Here is a 14,569-nt window from a genome sequence, read left to right as displayed (position 1 = left end):
CAACGCAACCAAAAATAAAAAAAAAACAACCATTAGATGTTTTATACATATATATGCTATATATATGTATGTATACGTACAATGGAATATTAACTCAGCCATAAAAAAGAATGAAATATTGCCATTTGCAGCAACATGGATGGGGCACAGGATATTACGCTTAGAGAACTAAGTCAGAGAAATATACTATATAATATCCATTATATGTGGAACCTAAAAAAATAATACAAATGAATCTATATACAAAACAGAAACAGACAGACACAGAAAAACTTACAGTTATCAAGGGAGAGAGGGAGGGAGGGAAGGAACAATTAGGAGTATGGGATCAACAGATACAAACTACATAAAATAGATAAGCAACAAGGATTTACTATACCTTGTATATAGCACAGGGAATTACCCAATATCTTGTAATAACCTATAATGGAACATAATCTGCAAAAAACCACTATGCTGTACACCTGAAACTAACACAATATTGTAAATCAACTGTACTTCAACTTTTAAAAAATTTAGTTGAAACTACAGAATGTAAAATATGGGTTTTCTTGTGTAAGAAACACTGACAATACCAAACCAGAGACTCAGATTTAAGGAAACTGGTGAGTGACTTCCCTGGTGGCACAGTGGTTAAGAATCCACCTGCCAATGCAGAGGACATGGGTTCAAGCCCCGGTCCGGGAAGATGCCGCATGCCGCGGAGCAATTAAGCCCGTGTGCCACAACTACTGAGCCTGCGCTCTAGAGCCCGTGCTCCGCAAGAAGAGAAGCCACCGCAATGAGAAACCCACGCACCGCAACGAAGGGTAGTCCCCGCTCGCGGCAACAAAGACCCAACGCAGCCAAAATAAATAAATAAATAAATAAATAAATTTATATCTCTAAAAAAAGGAAACTGCTGAAAGGACAAAGTAGAATAAAATATTTGAAGCAAGTGATACTGAGTTACCATAGTAACTCACTTTTAAAAATAACCAAATTTGGCTTAGAAACAATAGTAATGAGACAGTTAAAAAGACAGAATTACAAAATTTGGAGCAGGGGAAAAATGATTATTAGCACACGAAAGAAAAAAAAAAAAGAGCTCTGATTAAGAAAAAAATTTACAAGCATTATTTCTCTCCGATTCTAAGAAAAGGATTAATACCTGGGAGAAATATATGTAATCTTCCCCCTGCCCCCTACTCAAATGCCACCACCTTGACCATGGTATAAAAAGTGGCCATGAAAGCTCAGATATTGGTTGATGTGGACTAGTTAGGGCTGACGTAGCCTTGAAGAGCAGTGCCGCCTGACCCAGATGGCCTGGTGTAATCTGAAATGAATTTATCACCGTTTCAGGAGAACATCTAGGGCCAGAGCAGCAGCCAGATGTCTAGAAAGAGAATAGTAAAGGAAACATCCTTTTATTGATCCAGGGTGGTTTCCTGGCCTGTAAGACGCCGCCCTGCATTGCCATAAGCTATTGTGGGTCTCATGAGATAACCCACAGGCAGCAAAAGTACTTTGAACCTTATAAAGGCCTGTGCAAACAACAGGTGTCTTACGGAAGAGTAGTGTGGATTCTGTTCTAGCAACCTACAGTGAATGAGTACCGGTGACTTTGGACCATATTTGTTTTTGTTAGTAATATACTATGTAACTCAAATCTACACAAAGAAATCGAGAGAACTAGAAACGGTAAATAAGGTTAATATTTTTTTAAAAACTAGAAATATATTTTTTCTCTTCTAGCTTCTTCCAATAAGATTATATAAAACAAGAATGTAACACTATATTATTCAATTTGTAGTAGATTAAAAAAAGAGTAATAATAGCATAAAAAAGGGAGGAGGAAACGGAGCTGTACTGGAGCAGTTTCCGTATCTTACTGGAATTAAGTTAGTATAAATCTGAAGTAACTAAAAAAAAAAAGTTTTAAATCATTAAAGGAATTAATAATGTTTTAGAAAAGATCCACTTAATACAAAAGAAGGAAATAAAGAACAAAGAGATGTAGAAACCAAAGAGCAAAATGGCAGGTGAATATGAGCTACCATGTTGGGCCTCCGTGGTTAACACACTTAATGCTCTGGGTCACCTACGAAGGTGACCATTCGTAGCACATTTTACATCCCTGGAAAATCTGCACCGGGGTCATGCGGCTGGCTTGCGGCACAGGTAGGGTCTCATCTTCTGGTTTTTTGGTTTTTTTGCGTGGCATCATACTGCCTTAGTTCCCTCCGAGTTTTTTCTGCCTGGTTTGTAGTTACTGACAACGGAAGTCGAGTCTAGATCTGTGGCCCCAGCAATTTGGTAATTATGGACATTCTCTTAGCTCCAGGTACACTTGTCCCAGGGAAACAATCCCTTCCTGTCACTCTCAACTCACATTTCATCCTTCTCCGACTTGTTTTTAATCACAAAAACTTATTTAGAGGGACTTACCTGGTGGCGCAGTGGTTAAGACTCCGCCTGCCAGTGCAGGCGACACGGGTTCGAGTCCTGATCCAGGAAGATCCCACATGCCGCAAAGCAACTAAGCCCGTGCGCCACAACTACTGAGCCTGCGCTCTAGAGCCTGCAAGCCACAACTACTTAAGCCCGCATGCCCAAATCCCATGCTCTGCAACAAGAAGCCACTGCAATGAGAAGCCCGCGCACCACAACGAAGAGTAGCCCCCACTCGCCAGAACTAGAGAAAGCCCGCGCAGCAACAAAGACTCAACGCGGCCAAAAATAATTAAAAAAAAAAAAAAACTTACTTAGTAAGGACCTAACATTTAGAGTCACAGAGGATTTAGAGTCAACCGTTTGTGTCGCTGGAGCGGCTTGTTAACCAAATTGCCCTTAAGCCTGAATTCCTCACCTACTAGCTTTGTGGCCGCAGTCACGTGGCTTTTCCAAGCCTCGGTTTTCCCACCTGTGAAGTGAGTACAGGCTGTACAGACCCTCCTCCCAGGGGTGTGATGTAGGGACATGGTGCTCAGGCGCACAGCACTTCACTGGTGCAGGAAATGGACACTGGGAGACGACAGTCACTAAAATTTATTGAGTACTCACTCTCGGCCCGGCAGTTTCCATCAATGACCTCACTTAATTCTCAAAGCAGGGCTTCCCTGGTGGCGCAGTGGTTATGAATTCGCCTGCCAATGCAGGGGACACGGGTTTGAGCCCTGGTCCAGGAAAATCCCTCATGCCGCGGAGCAAGTGAGCCCATGTGCCACAACTACTGAGTCTGCACGCTAGAGCCCACGAGCCACAACTACTGAGCCCGTGTGCCACAAGTACTGAAGCCCGCACACCTAGATAGAGCCCGTGCTCCGCAATGAGAATCCACTGCAATAAGCCCACGCACTGCAACAAAGAGTAGCCTCCCCTTGCCGCAACCAGAGAAAGCCTGTGCACAGTAACGAAGACCCAACACAGCCACAAATAAATAAAATAAATTTATATAAAACAAAATCCTCAAAGCAGCTCTGTGAGGGTGGTACTGATATCACCCCCATTTTACAGATGTGTAAACCGAGGCCGTGACCTCTCCCGCCTCTCTCCTGGATCCGCGGGCACTTCTCGCCTCTGTACGTGTTTTCCTTTCATTAAGCGGGGACAATAAATGGCACCTACATCCTCCGGAGCCTGTAGTGATATTAGCAGACACGACTGCTGTCATCATCACGGCTCTTTAAACTCAAGGAGCCAAGCGCGGACTCCCTGGAGCCCGGAGCTGCTGAGGTCTGCGATAGCTGCATGCCGGGATAGGAGTCGCCGGACGCTAGGCGCCGGCGCCTGCGCAGACTCAGTGGACTGGGTACCGTCGCGAGCATGTGGCTACGTCGGCTTCGGCGCATACGTCAGGGACGGGGGCGGGGCCTGTGGGACTACGCCGCGGCTGCCCCGCAGCCAGCGGGGAACGGGTCCGCGCAGACTCCGTAAGCGAGGGGGCGTGGCTCTCTGGGGGCGGGACTGATGGGTGGTGTCCACGCCGCCTCTCGGGTGGGGGCGGAGCCTCCTGCGCGTGGGCGGGCGCCGCGGCTGCGGCGGGGCTGACGTGGACTGTCCGGGTTAGCTGGCTCGGCGAGTTGCGGGATTGGGGGGCGACGGGCTGGGCCGGGCCTTCGGGCCCTTGGCGGCGGCGGCGGTATAAAGCCGGCGACGGGGAGCATGTAATGTCGGAATGCGGAGGCCGCGGCGGCGGCAGCAGCAGCAGCGACGACGCCGAGGACGAGGGTGGCGGTGGCGGCGGCCCCGCGGGTTCCGGCTCCCTCAGCCCGGCCCCGGCTGCTTCCTCGGAGGGCCGGCTCCGCCGCGGACTGCGCGGCGCCTCCCTCATGGCGCGCCGGCGGCCCGAGCTGCTCTGCGGGGCCGTGGCGCTCGGCTGCGCGCTGCTCCTCGCACTCAAGTTCACCTGCAGGTGAGGCGGCCCGAACCCCGGGCCCGGCGCCCCCTCGGCCCGGCGGGCGGCGCGTAGCCGGCTTGGGCCTCGGGGTCGAGGGTCGTAGCGGCCTCCCGGGAAGTCGGGCCTGACTTTGCCTGGAGCGATGGACTTGACCCTCCTCCAGCATGCGGCCATGCCCGCCGCGTTCCCTTCTCTCCGGCCAGCGAGCCATAAGGCGAGGTTTTGGGGTGCTGCCCGGCGCCCCTTCCTCCCATTTTAATACCGAGGAAGGCGGGCCAGGTTTCGAGCTGCTTGTCAGCTGTTGGGGTTTCTTGAGGGTGCACCTGTCACTTCTGCCCAGGCTGTAGGACCCTCATTTATCACCCATTTTATTTACCTTATGCCTAGGCTAGGCGTAGACAACCTTTAGCGTCCCACATGTTGAGAATTCATGCACTCATCGATATAGTGATTATTATCCGCACCTGCTGTGTGCGGAGCGCTCATCCAGGTGAGCGATGAAGATAAAAAGTCCCTGTTCTCCATTCCAGGGGGTGGTACAGACAGTAAATAAGAAAACTTAATATAATTTTAAAGAGCTTCAGTAAGTGCTGTGCGGGGAATAGAAGCGAAGAGGGTGGGGTAGAAAGGCCTTCCTAAGGGAGCTAGATAGGAAACGCACCCACGAAGGGGAAGGAGCCAGCATTGGGGAGATCTGGGGGAAGCGTCCAGGGGAGAGGAAGGAGCAAGTGCAAAGGTCCTTTGACCTGAGGCTGGACAAGGCTGCTGTTTTCCTGGAACTGGAAGGAAGGCCTGAGTAGGCTGGAGTGTAGTGAACAGGAAGAGTGAGAGTTAATGTCTCTCTTTGGGAAAGGACACAAATAGAAAATTTACTTTAAATTTCAGGAGTACTTTCGGGCTCCCAAATCCACAGTGTATCTCCTGGGACTCCAATATATAAATCTGTGGTGCCACTGACGGGCATATTGGCCACGAGAAAGATTTCAACTTGGAACATTATTATTGAGTCTGTTAAGGACAATATGTGGCCCCTGTTGTCAAAGAGATGTCAAAGGATTGGGGATTGTAGTGGAAGGAACAAATTATTATAACTATCATTGAGCATTTGCTATGTGCCAGGTGCTATACTACCAGCGGGGTTTCTCAGCCTTGGTACTGTTGATATCTTGGGTCAGATAATCCTTGTGGTGGCGGGCTGTCCTGTACATTATGGGATGTTTAGCGGCATCCCTGGCCTCCACCTACTACATGCCAGTACCTACTACCTGCTCCTACCCCTCCACCCCAGTGTGACAACCACAAGTGTCTCCAGACAGTACCAAATGCCCTCTGGGGAACAGAATCGCCTGTTCGAGAACTGCAGATTACGTGAATGCATTCATTCACTGAACACGTGATCTGAGAGCCTAGTATGGATCACTTAAGTCTCAATCCAGTAAAGTCTGGATATACATACTCTTACCCTTCCAATTTACACACGAAGGAGTGGAGCTTTGGTCATGATGCAAAACTTGCCCCAAATCACATCCGCCTAATAAGTGGCTGAACTGGAATTTGAATCCTTTATTGTCAGGAATTAGTCTCTTTACCTTGTTCTTTATCACGTCCTGTACAAGGAAATTAGACAAAGTATTTTACAAGGTAGACTATTGCAAGGTGGTATTTGGATTCAGATTAGGAGGAGAGGTTTTCTCTCCTGCAAGGGTTGGGGGGCTTACTTGCATCACTTTGTCCATCTATAGTAAAAACCTGCGATGTTTGCTCTGAGAGAACAGGGCTTAATAGATACGAAAGTGCTTTGAGATTTTCAGGAAGATGGAAGAGTGTAAATCCAATTACTAGAGCAGACTGAGCAAGGTCCCCACGTACTTCAGGCAAGGAGAGTGAACCAGTGAACAGGCTGCTTGCCTGTCCAGCTTCTTTGTGTGCCACTGGCAAATTTCACAGTCTTTTAATAGACTCAGATTGATTTTTTTAGAGTCTCCTTTGATGGAATGGTGTCATGATACTACTTTACCGCTCTACAACTGACTCTAACATTTCTGCCACTCTTTTCCTATTTTACTTTTAAGATCTTTGTGTTAATGAGGACAGAGGCTTAAAGGAGAGTAGAATTTTTTTTTAATTAATTTTTATTAATAGCTCCAGGCCTGAAATAGGTGACAGCCCTCTTCACTGTCTTGTTGCTTAGCTGAGTTCAAATCAGATAGCATTAAGAAAAGGTTGATTTGGGGTTGAAACACTATGAATAACTGTGCATTTCTGGGCACCTAAATCTCTATCCTACCTGCTTTTCTATGCATTGAATCTCCATGACTTCATCCTCGCTTTCCTTTTACCCTGATTTGTGCGTGTGTTTTTTTGTGGGGAAAAAAATTGTGTGTGTTTGTGTGTTTGTCTCTGTTATCTCTATATGTATTTTGCTTTGTAGATTCATTTTGCTGTATTTCGTTTTGTAAGCTCAAAGCTGCTTCAGATCCTTTGGGAGGAACTGTAGAGTATGAGTCTCATACAAAAATTGGGAGTTGCAACAGGCCTTCCTTGTTTGCAACCAACTCTTCTTGAGTTTTTGGTGCCTGAGATTTACACTTCAAGGCTGCAGGAAATCTTTGATCTAGGTATAGTTTCTCAAAAACGAGAGCGAATTTAGGAGTTAAATGGAAACTCGTGAATGTTGCTGTTGGGGCAGAGGCGTATGTTCCTCTGCCCTGGTTAATGTTTGCTTTTTGGCGGGCGGAGGGTTTGTCTGGCTCGCTTACTTGAGGAGCTGCTCTGAACATGCAGTGCAACAGTGCGAAGTTGATGATTATCCTCTGTCTGACTGTCACAGACCTACGTTTCCCCTCAGATTGTGTATTTAACTTTTAAGACGAAATTTGAATAGTAGAAAAATAATACCTCCAAAGAGGAGCATTTTGGACTTGCTGAGAAATGTGTCACTTATTTGCTGCAAGACCTCCCTCTTATCTGCATGACTGTCTTTTTTTTTTTTTTTTTTTCTTGTTGAAAGATGTTTATTCAGTGTCATAACTCAGGAATAAGATGCAATCAAATAGAGGTATCAAACTATGACTTGGCTCATGGTTGCCATTTACTTTTTTTTTTTTAATCTCTTTTTTTTAACATCTTTATTGGAGTATAATTGCTTTATAACGGTGTGTTAGTTTCTGCTTTATAACAAAGTGAATCAGTTATACATATACATATGTTCCCATATCTCTTCCCTCTTGCATCTCTCTCCCTCCCACCCTCCCTATCCCACCCCTCTAGGTGGTCACAAAGCACCGAGCTGATCTCCCTGGGCTATGCGGCTGCTTCCCACTAGCTATCTATTTTACGTTTGGTAGTGTATATATGTCCATGCCACTCTCACTTTGTCACAGCTTACCCTTCCCCCTCCCCATATCCTCAAGTCCATTCTCTAGTAGGTCTGTGTCTTTATTCCCGTCTTAATGACTGTCTTCTTGTCACTCAGGTCTTAGCTTAAAAGATACCACCCTGCCCACCACCCCATCGAGGAGCTTCCAGGTCTCCTGTCTCATCACTGTGTTAAATTCTCCACAGAACATGATCATTTTGTGTGGTTTTATGTTTGTTTACACGTTTGGTTGTTTGCCTGTCTCCCTCCCTGAGAAAAGAAGCCCCTTGAGAACATGTGCTCCCTCCTATAGCCTTGGTTCCTGTAGAGCAGTGCCTGAAGCACAGTAGCATTTGCTTACTGAACTTTTTTTTTTTTTTGAATTATTGTGTAAGTGACTGTTTTTCAGATTATGAAGATATTTTACATAGACAGACCTCCCTGATTGCGGAGTTAAAATGTTAGTGTGAGTGCATAAATAGGAGATTTGCATTTAATAGCAACCTTTAACGGCATTACTTTATGATGTTAATAATTTTTGGTTAAAATGGGGAAGCAATATATTTAAAACTGTCTTAACTCAGGAAGCTGACACCTTCTAGATGTAGAGAAGGGGGTGGACTCTTTTCCTCAAACTAAGTGACCCAAGGCTCTTAGAGTAGCTTAGGTCTTGGGTATTTGTGTGATTTCTCTTTTGATCCTAAATATCTGGCTGTCTGCTGCGTATCTCAGAGCTAGCAGCACATTCCTTCCTGTTCCTCCTTCTTTCTCCTTTGCTATATTCTGAGAAACCAGATTATCGAGTTCATTTGCATACATATAAAGTTAGAACACAATTAGGTGTTCCTTAGAATCACCCCTAGTAAGGCAAATGGACCTTCTGACGCTTTTTTAAGTAAATAAATGTATTTATTTATTTACTTATTTTTGGCTGCGTTGGGTCTGTGTTGCTGCGCGTGGGCTTTCTCTAGTTGTGGCGAGCGGGGGCTACTCTTCTTTGAGGTGTGGTGGCTTCTCTTGTTGCGGAGCACGTGCTCTAGGTGGGCGGGCTTCAGTAGTTGTGGCACGCGGGCTCAGTAGTTGTGGCTCGCGGACTCCAGAGCGCAGGCTCAGTAGTTGTGGCACACGGGCTTAGTTGCTCCATGGCATGTGGGATCTTCCCGGACCAGGGCTCAAACCCATGTCCCCTGCATTGGCAGGCGGGTTCTTAACCACTGCATCACCAGGGAAGTCTCTGACATTTTGATTCTTTCATATTGTTCTTAATAATATAATATACGTCTGTATGGATTTATGTTTAATTTGCTTTCACATAGGTTCAGGTAAGGTGTAGGGTAGGTTTGTTCATTTCACAAATTACTGAACTTCAGAGTACTGGGAACTGCTAAACAGTGAGGATATAACAGTGAAAAAGAGAGCCAGGATCCTTGCCCTCATGGAGTTAATAAACAGGTAAAATAAGTAAGTTACAGATTATGGTGAGGGCTATGAAAGCAACTGCTCAACGGGAAGCTGAGATAAAAAAAACCTGAGAGCCGCCGGCTTGTGGTAGACTCATCAGAGCAATCCTCACCAAGGAGGTGACACGCCAGCAAAGCTTTTTGCTAATCAACTTCATTGTAGTATAATTTACGTTCAGTAAAATTCACACATTTTACATGTATAGGTCCGTGACTTTTGGCAAATGTAACCATCTCCATTCTCTTAGTCAAGATATAGAACATTTCCTTGTCCCCAGAAAATTTCCTCAGTACCCCTCTGCAGTTAGCCTTCCTGCTCCACTCCCAGCTCTAGACAACCACTGATGTGATTCATTTCGTTATAGATTGGTTTTGCCTGTTTTGGAATTTCATATAAATGCACTCATACGTATTCTTTAGTGTCTGACTTCTTTAATTCAGTATAATTATTTTGAAACTCATCCAGTTATAGTGTGTATCAGTTCTTTTTTTTTTTATTGCTGAGTAGCATTTAATTGTAAGAATACACCCCAGTTTATTTATCCTTTCACCTAGTGAGTTACTACAGCTTTTTTATGCTTACTATTTATGTGGTTTATTTTTTCCCATCCTTATGTCTTTATGTTCAGAATGCTTTTAGATGGCATATGGTTGGGTTTTGCTTCATTATCCAGCCTGGCAATCTCTTCCTCTTAATTGGGTGGTTTAGTCCTTTCATATTTAATGTAATTATTGATATGGTTGGGTTTATGTCTACCTTCTGGCTATTTGTTTTCCATTCGTACCTTCTGGCTTTTGTTCCTTTCTTGGTCCTTTTCTGCTTTCTTCCCCGCCCCCCCCCCCCCCCCACCGTGGGGCCTGCGGGATCTTAGTCCCCCAACCAGGGACTGAACCCAGGCCCTCGGCAGTGAAAGCAGAGTCCCAACCACTGGACTGCCAGGGAATTACCTCTTTTGGGTTAATTGAATATTTTCTAGGGTTCCATTTTTATTTCCTCTATTGGTTTCTTAGCTAAGCTGCTATAATGGTTTTATACTATTTTAATGCAGATACGTGGACAGCTCAAGGCATTTACTAGGATTCTTTAACTTGGTGGGGTGCAGCTTGAACCGAGACCTTTTTGTCTTGATGGGGAAATAGTGGCAGCTCTGTGACTTCTGACTACTTGTTTAGTTTTATTTTCTTTCTCCTCCTGACCTTCTGGGAATCTCAAATACATACTTAGGAAACCTGTTTTCCACTAAAATGGGCTGTTGCTTTGTTATTCATCTTTATTAACCTTCGGATCATGACATATATCTGGAGAAATCTACATTATTATTTAATTATTACTTTTGCCTGAGTGCCCTGGATAACTACAGGCCAACTCCAACCAATAAACTAAACATGAGTTGATTGTAAGCATTTCCCATGCCTATTAGTGGTGGCACATGTGCTCCCTCCCCTTAATTCTGGGTGACTCACTGGTGGCTCTGAAACCCTGGAGATCAGTGGCTTTTGTGGAGAGCAAGGCTGCGGAGAGATGAGGATGGAGTCTTTTGGGTGGGGGAGGAAAGGATCTGGATTATTCAGAGACACCATTCTCAACTCATCCTGGTGGTCTAGTGGTTAGGATTTGGCGCTCTCTCAAAGACACCCTTCTCTTCTGCTCTCCACTGCCCTCCCACCCCATACCTGGGCAGACATTGTTAAGAATCATTGTTGTGGACTTCCCTGGTGGCTCAGTGGTTAAGAATCCGCCTGCCAATGCAGGGGACACTGGTTCAAGCCCTGGTCCGGGAAGATCCCACATGCTGCGGAGCAACTAAGCCCCTGTGCCACAACTGCTGAGCCCGCAAGCCACACTACTGAGCCTGTGTGCCACAACTACTGAAACCCATGCGCCTAGAGCCCTTGCTCCGCAACAAGAGAAGCCACCGCAATGAGAAGCCCGTGCACAGCAAAGAAGAGTAGCCCTGCTCGCCGCCACTAGAGAAAGCCCGCACACAACAACGAAGACCCAACACAGCCAAAATTAATAAATAAAATAAATTTTAAAAAAATCGTTTTTGTTATTTATTTATTTATGTTTTTAAATTTTTGGCTGCGTTGGGTCATTGTTGTGTGCGGGCTTTCTCTGGTGGCGGCAGGCGGGGGCTACTCTTCGTTGTGGTGCGCGGGCTTCTCATTGCTGTGGTTTCTCTTGTTGCAGAGCACGGGCTCTAGGTGCGCGGGCTCTAGAGTGCAGGCTGAGTAGTTGTGGTGCACGGGCTTAGTTGCTCCGAGGCATGGTATCATCCCGGTCCAGGGATCAAATGCGTGTCCCCTGCACTGGCAGGCGGATTCTTAACCACCGCGCCACTGGGGAAGTCCAAGAATCGTTTTAACATGTTATTCATGTCTTGCATTCTCTCAGCCAAATGTTGCCTTAACTTAGCACAAAATATTACTTTTATACTCCAGGACAGTGTTTTGGGAACTCCATTTTCTTTTTCGAAAGAAGACTTTTCTTTTAAGCTTCATTTTTCTTCCACACAGAGCTGTTGTTAGAAGAAGATAAACAATCTTGTTTGTGTTTGCTCTTTTTCTAGTCGAGCGAAAGATGTGATAATTCCAGCAAAGCCACCTGTCAGCTTTTTCTCCTCGAGGTCTCCGGTTCTTGACCTCTTCCAGGGGCAGCTGGACTACGCAGAGCACATTCGCCAGGATTCGGAGGTGGTGCTCCTGTTCTTCTACGCTCCGTGGTGTGGGCAGTCCATCGCCGCCAGGGCAGAAATTGAACAAGTAGCGAGTCAGCTTTCAGACCAGGTAATGCTGACCTTCAGCCTGAGAATCAAACGACCGTCAGTTCCTGTGCAGGGCTGGTTATCCCCATAGAGACACCTTACCCAGATGGCTGATTTTGCCAGGGTGAAGGCCAGGAGCCTTACTTCGTAAATTGTAAAGCCTTCTATAAAGAAATAGAATTTCTGACTGTGATGGTCATAGTTGGTCAGAGGCAGGAGAGGGAGGAGATTCTGCAATTCCTTGTGATGCAGGCCAGTGCTTATCTCAGGGTGCCATGCTGTTTGGCTTCGGTGGGAAGACTGAAAATCCTCACTGAATATACATTTGATATTTGCTGATTAGTTATTTTATGTAAGAGAAATTTATGTATCATGAGTACAGTGTAACTATGCAGACCTTTTAAATCCCGGGACCAGAACTATGTTCAACAGATATTTAATGAATGCCACCTTTGTGTTAGATAAGAGGGATATATAGGCAATGGATATATATGCCTTCTGTCTGGCAGTGGTTTTAAATCCAGTGGATCCCCGTTGTCCTTATGTATGTATTTTATGATGTCCCTTTTTCTGTCCTCAAAAGGAATTCATAGATGATAAAACTTCCCTGTACATATAATTTCAAAATAGCCAATCTGATGTGCTAATTGAAACATAAAGATGGCGGAAAAAGAAAAGTGGTGTATAATTAAATCACATGTTGTTTCAGTATGTAAGTGCTGTACCTTTATGTAGAACCACTGTGAATGGGACAGTTACAAATGCAGGCCCATAAAAGTAGGATGTGTTGACAACTTAGGTGCCATGAGGGCATTGCTCTCAGTGATTTGATTTTTCTAATTGGTGAACAGCTCTTGGTAAAGTTCTGAACCAAACAAAGTACTTTCTGCCTTCAATTAAAAAGAAGTCGCCTTCCAAGAAATTCAGTGAACACAAAAGCCATGGTTTGGATTCACATATAAAATAGAGTTAGGTTCTGAGCTTGAATAATAACAAACAGGTTTCCTTCAACATTAGTATTTGGCAGGACATTTAAAACTGCTCTGGGTGATGCAGATGACTATTCCCTGTGCAGAGCACTTTTGAACATTGCAGGATATGTACCACAGCCTCTGCCCACTACATGCCCTATAGCTCCTCCCAGTCATTGCAACCGTCAGAAAAGCATCCCACAGGTTCTAAGAGGCTGCTGCTGACACCCACTGATCTGGGGTAACTTGTGGTGCAGCTGAGTTCCAGAAGTTCATTTGGAACTCTCAGTTGGTTTTTCTTAGAAACAATGTTATAAAAGGTGGCTAGGCTTCCTGCCCAGCCTGGCAAAGCCTTTTTAACTGTTTTATATCCCTGAATGTGTAGTACCAAGTAGTATTTAAATAGAACTCTTCATTCCCTATAACATTGATTCTGAGGGGGTTGTGATTTTGTGTTCCAGATTTGGACCCATGGAATTGATCTATTCCTTGTCTTCCCTTTACCCCCCTTTCTCACCCCCCTTAAAAATGGCTGATAGTAACCAATCCGGCACTTACAGGGAGGAAAGGACTCTAAGGGAGCACTGGGAGGCAAGCTTAAAGGAAATCACCACTTTGTCAGTCATTCCCCAAGTTTTCTGAATTCAGAGAACTTGTGGGGAAAAAGGGGAGAATCTGTTGTATTTTAGGGTAAGTGTCAATTACTTGTTATCTTACTGTCAGCCTAGGGAATATGTCCTTCAGAGTGACTGTAGGGATGGTGTGCTGGTGTGCAGGCCCATGCTGTTCCTCAGGACAGCCCTGCAAGCTGATGCTGGTAGCCTTGTTCCTCTGAAGCAGGACCTCAGCTTTAGAGGGCAGAGAGGTTTGTTAAAGGTCACGGGACAAGTGGTAGAGGTTACAGTGCCGTCCACAACTGATGGGCTCTGCTTTTTTCAAAAACTTTTTTCAGCTTCTTCTAAATTGAGGGCTTATTGTTCTATGTTCTCAATAGGGAAAAGGACTGGGTTTATTTTTGGAAACAGGCAAAAATTTTTTACGCCACATTACTTAATAAAATTAGCATACACGGTAGATTGTGCCCTATTTTTGAGATGTCAACCTTAGTAAAGATATTGTTGCTCTTCTTTCTAATAGATAGACTATAAAAGGAGCTCTTGAGAGTTTCCACTAAGTTTTGAGCAACATTGCTATCTAAATATAAGGCATCTGAAAGTGACTTTTAATTTGTAGTCTTCATATGTTTTCAATATTTTATTATAAAAATTTTAAAATACATAGCAAAGGTGACATATACCTGCCACTTAAATTCTATCACCATTTTATTACACTTGTTTTATCATGTGTTTATTCATCTTACCATCCCTCTAATCAGTGGTTCCCCACTAGAGGCAGTTTTGTCTCTCAGGGAACCTTTGGGACTGTGGAGAGGTCTTTGGTTGTCACCACTTGAGGGGGGGAATGCTACTGGCATCTAATGGGTAGAAGCCAGGGATCCTACACCATGCTGCATCCAGTGTGTGGGACAGCCTCCCCTCCCCCAACCCCCAACAAAAACAAACATCACATCAGCAAAAAACCCTGTAATAATTCAAGCCCAAAATGTCAGTAGTAGCAAAGGTGAGACACTCTGC

At 45.0% G+C, this 14,569-nt stretch overlaps 1 protein-coding gene across 5 annotated transcripts in view; it reads left to right on the top strand.

Annotated features, from left to right (window-relative positions):
• The first annotated feature begins 4,016 nt into the window (after nt 1–4,016).
• Nucleotides 4,017–14,569, top strand: part of TXNDC11 (thioredoxin domain containing 11) — a 64,806-nt gene continuing 54,253 nt past the window's right edge. Inside the window, exons 1-2 of one of the 5 annotated variants that reach the window (XM_082429639.1) lie at nt 4,017–4,396; nt 11,770–11,986. In XM_082429639.1, coding sequence (XP_082285765.1) covers nt 4,152–4,396; nt 11,770–11,986 — 462 coding nt within the window. In that variant the 5' untranslated portion in view covers nt 4,017–4,151. Of the gene's footprint in view, nt 4,397–11,769; nt 11,987–14,569 lie in introns of those variants that run through there. The other 4 variants (XM_082429638.1, XM_082429640.1, XM_082429642.1 and 1 more) reach the window with 4 other exon arrangements.

The sequence above is a fragment of the Balaenoptera physalus genome (assembly GCF_965194825.1).
Source record: "Balaenoptera physalus genome assembly, chromosome: 16".
Classification (NCBI taxonomy): domain Eukaryota; kingdom Metazoa; phylum Chordata; class Mammalia; order Artiodactyla; family Balaenopteridae; genus Balaenoptera; species Balaenoptera physalus.
This window is presented reverse-complemented; position numbering and strand designations above follow the sequence as displayed.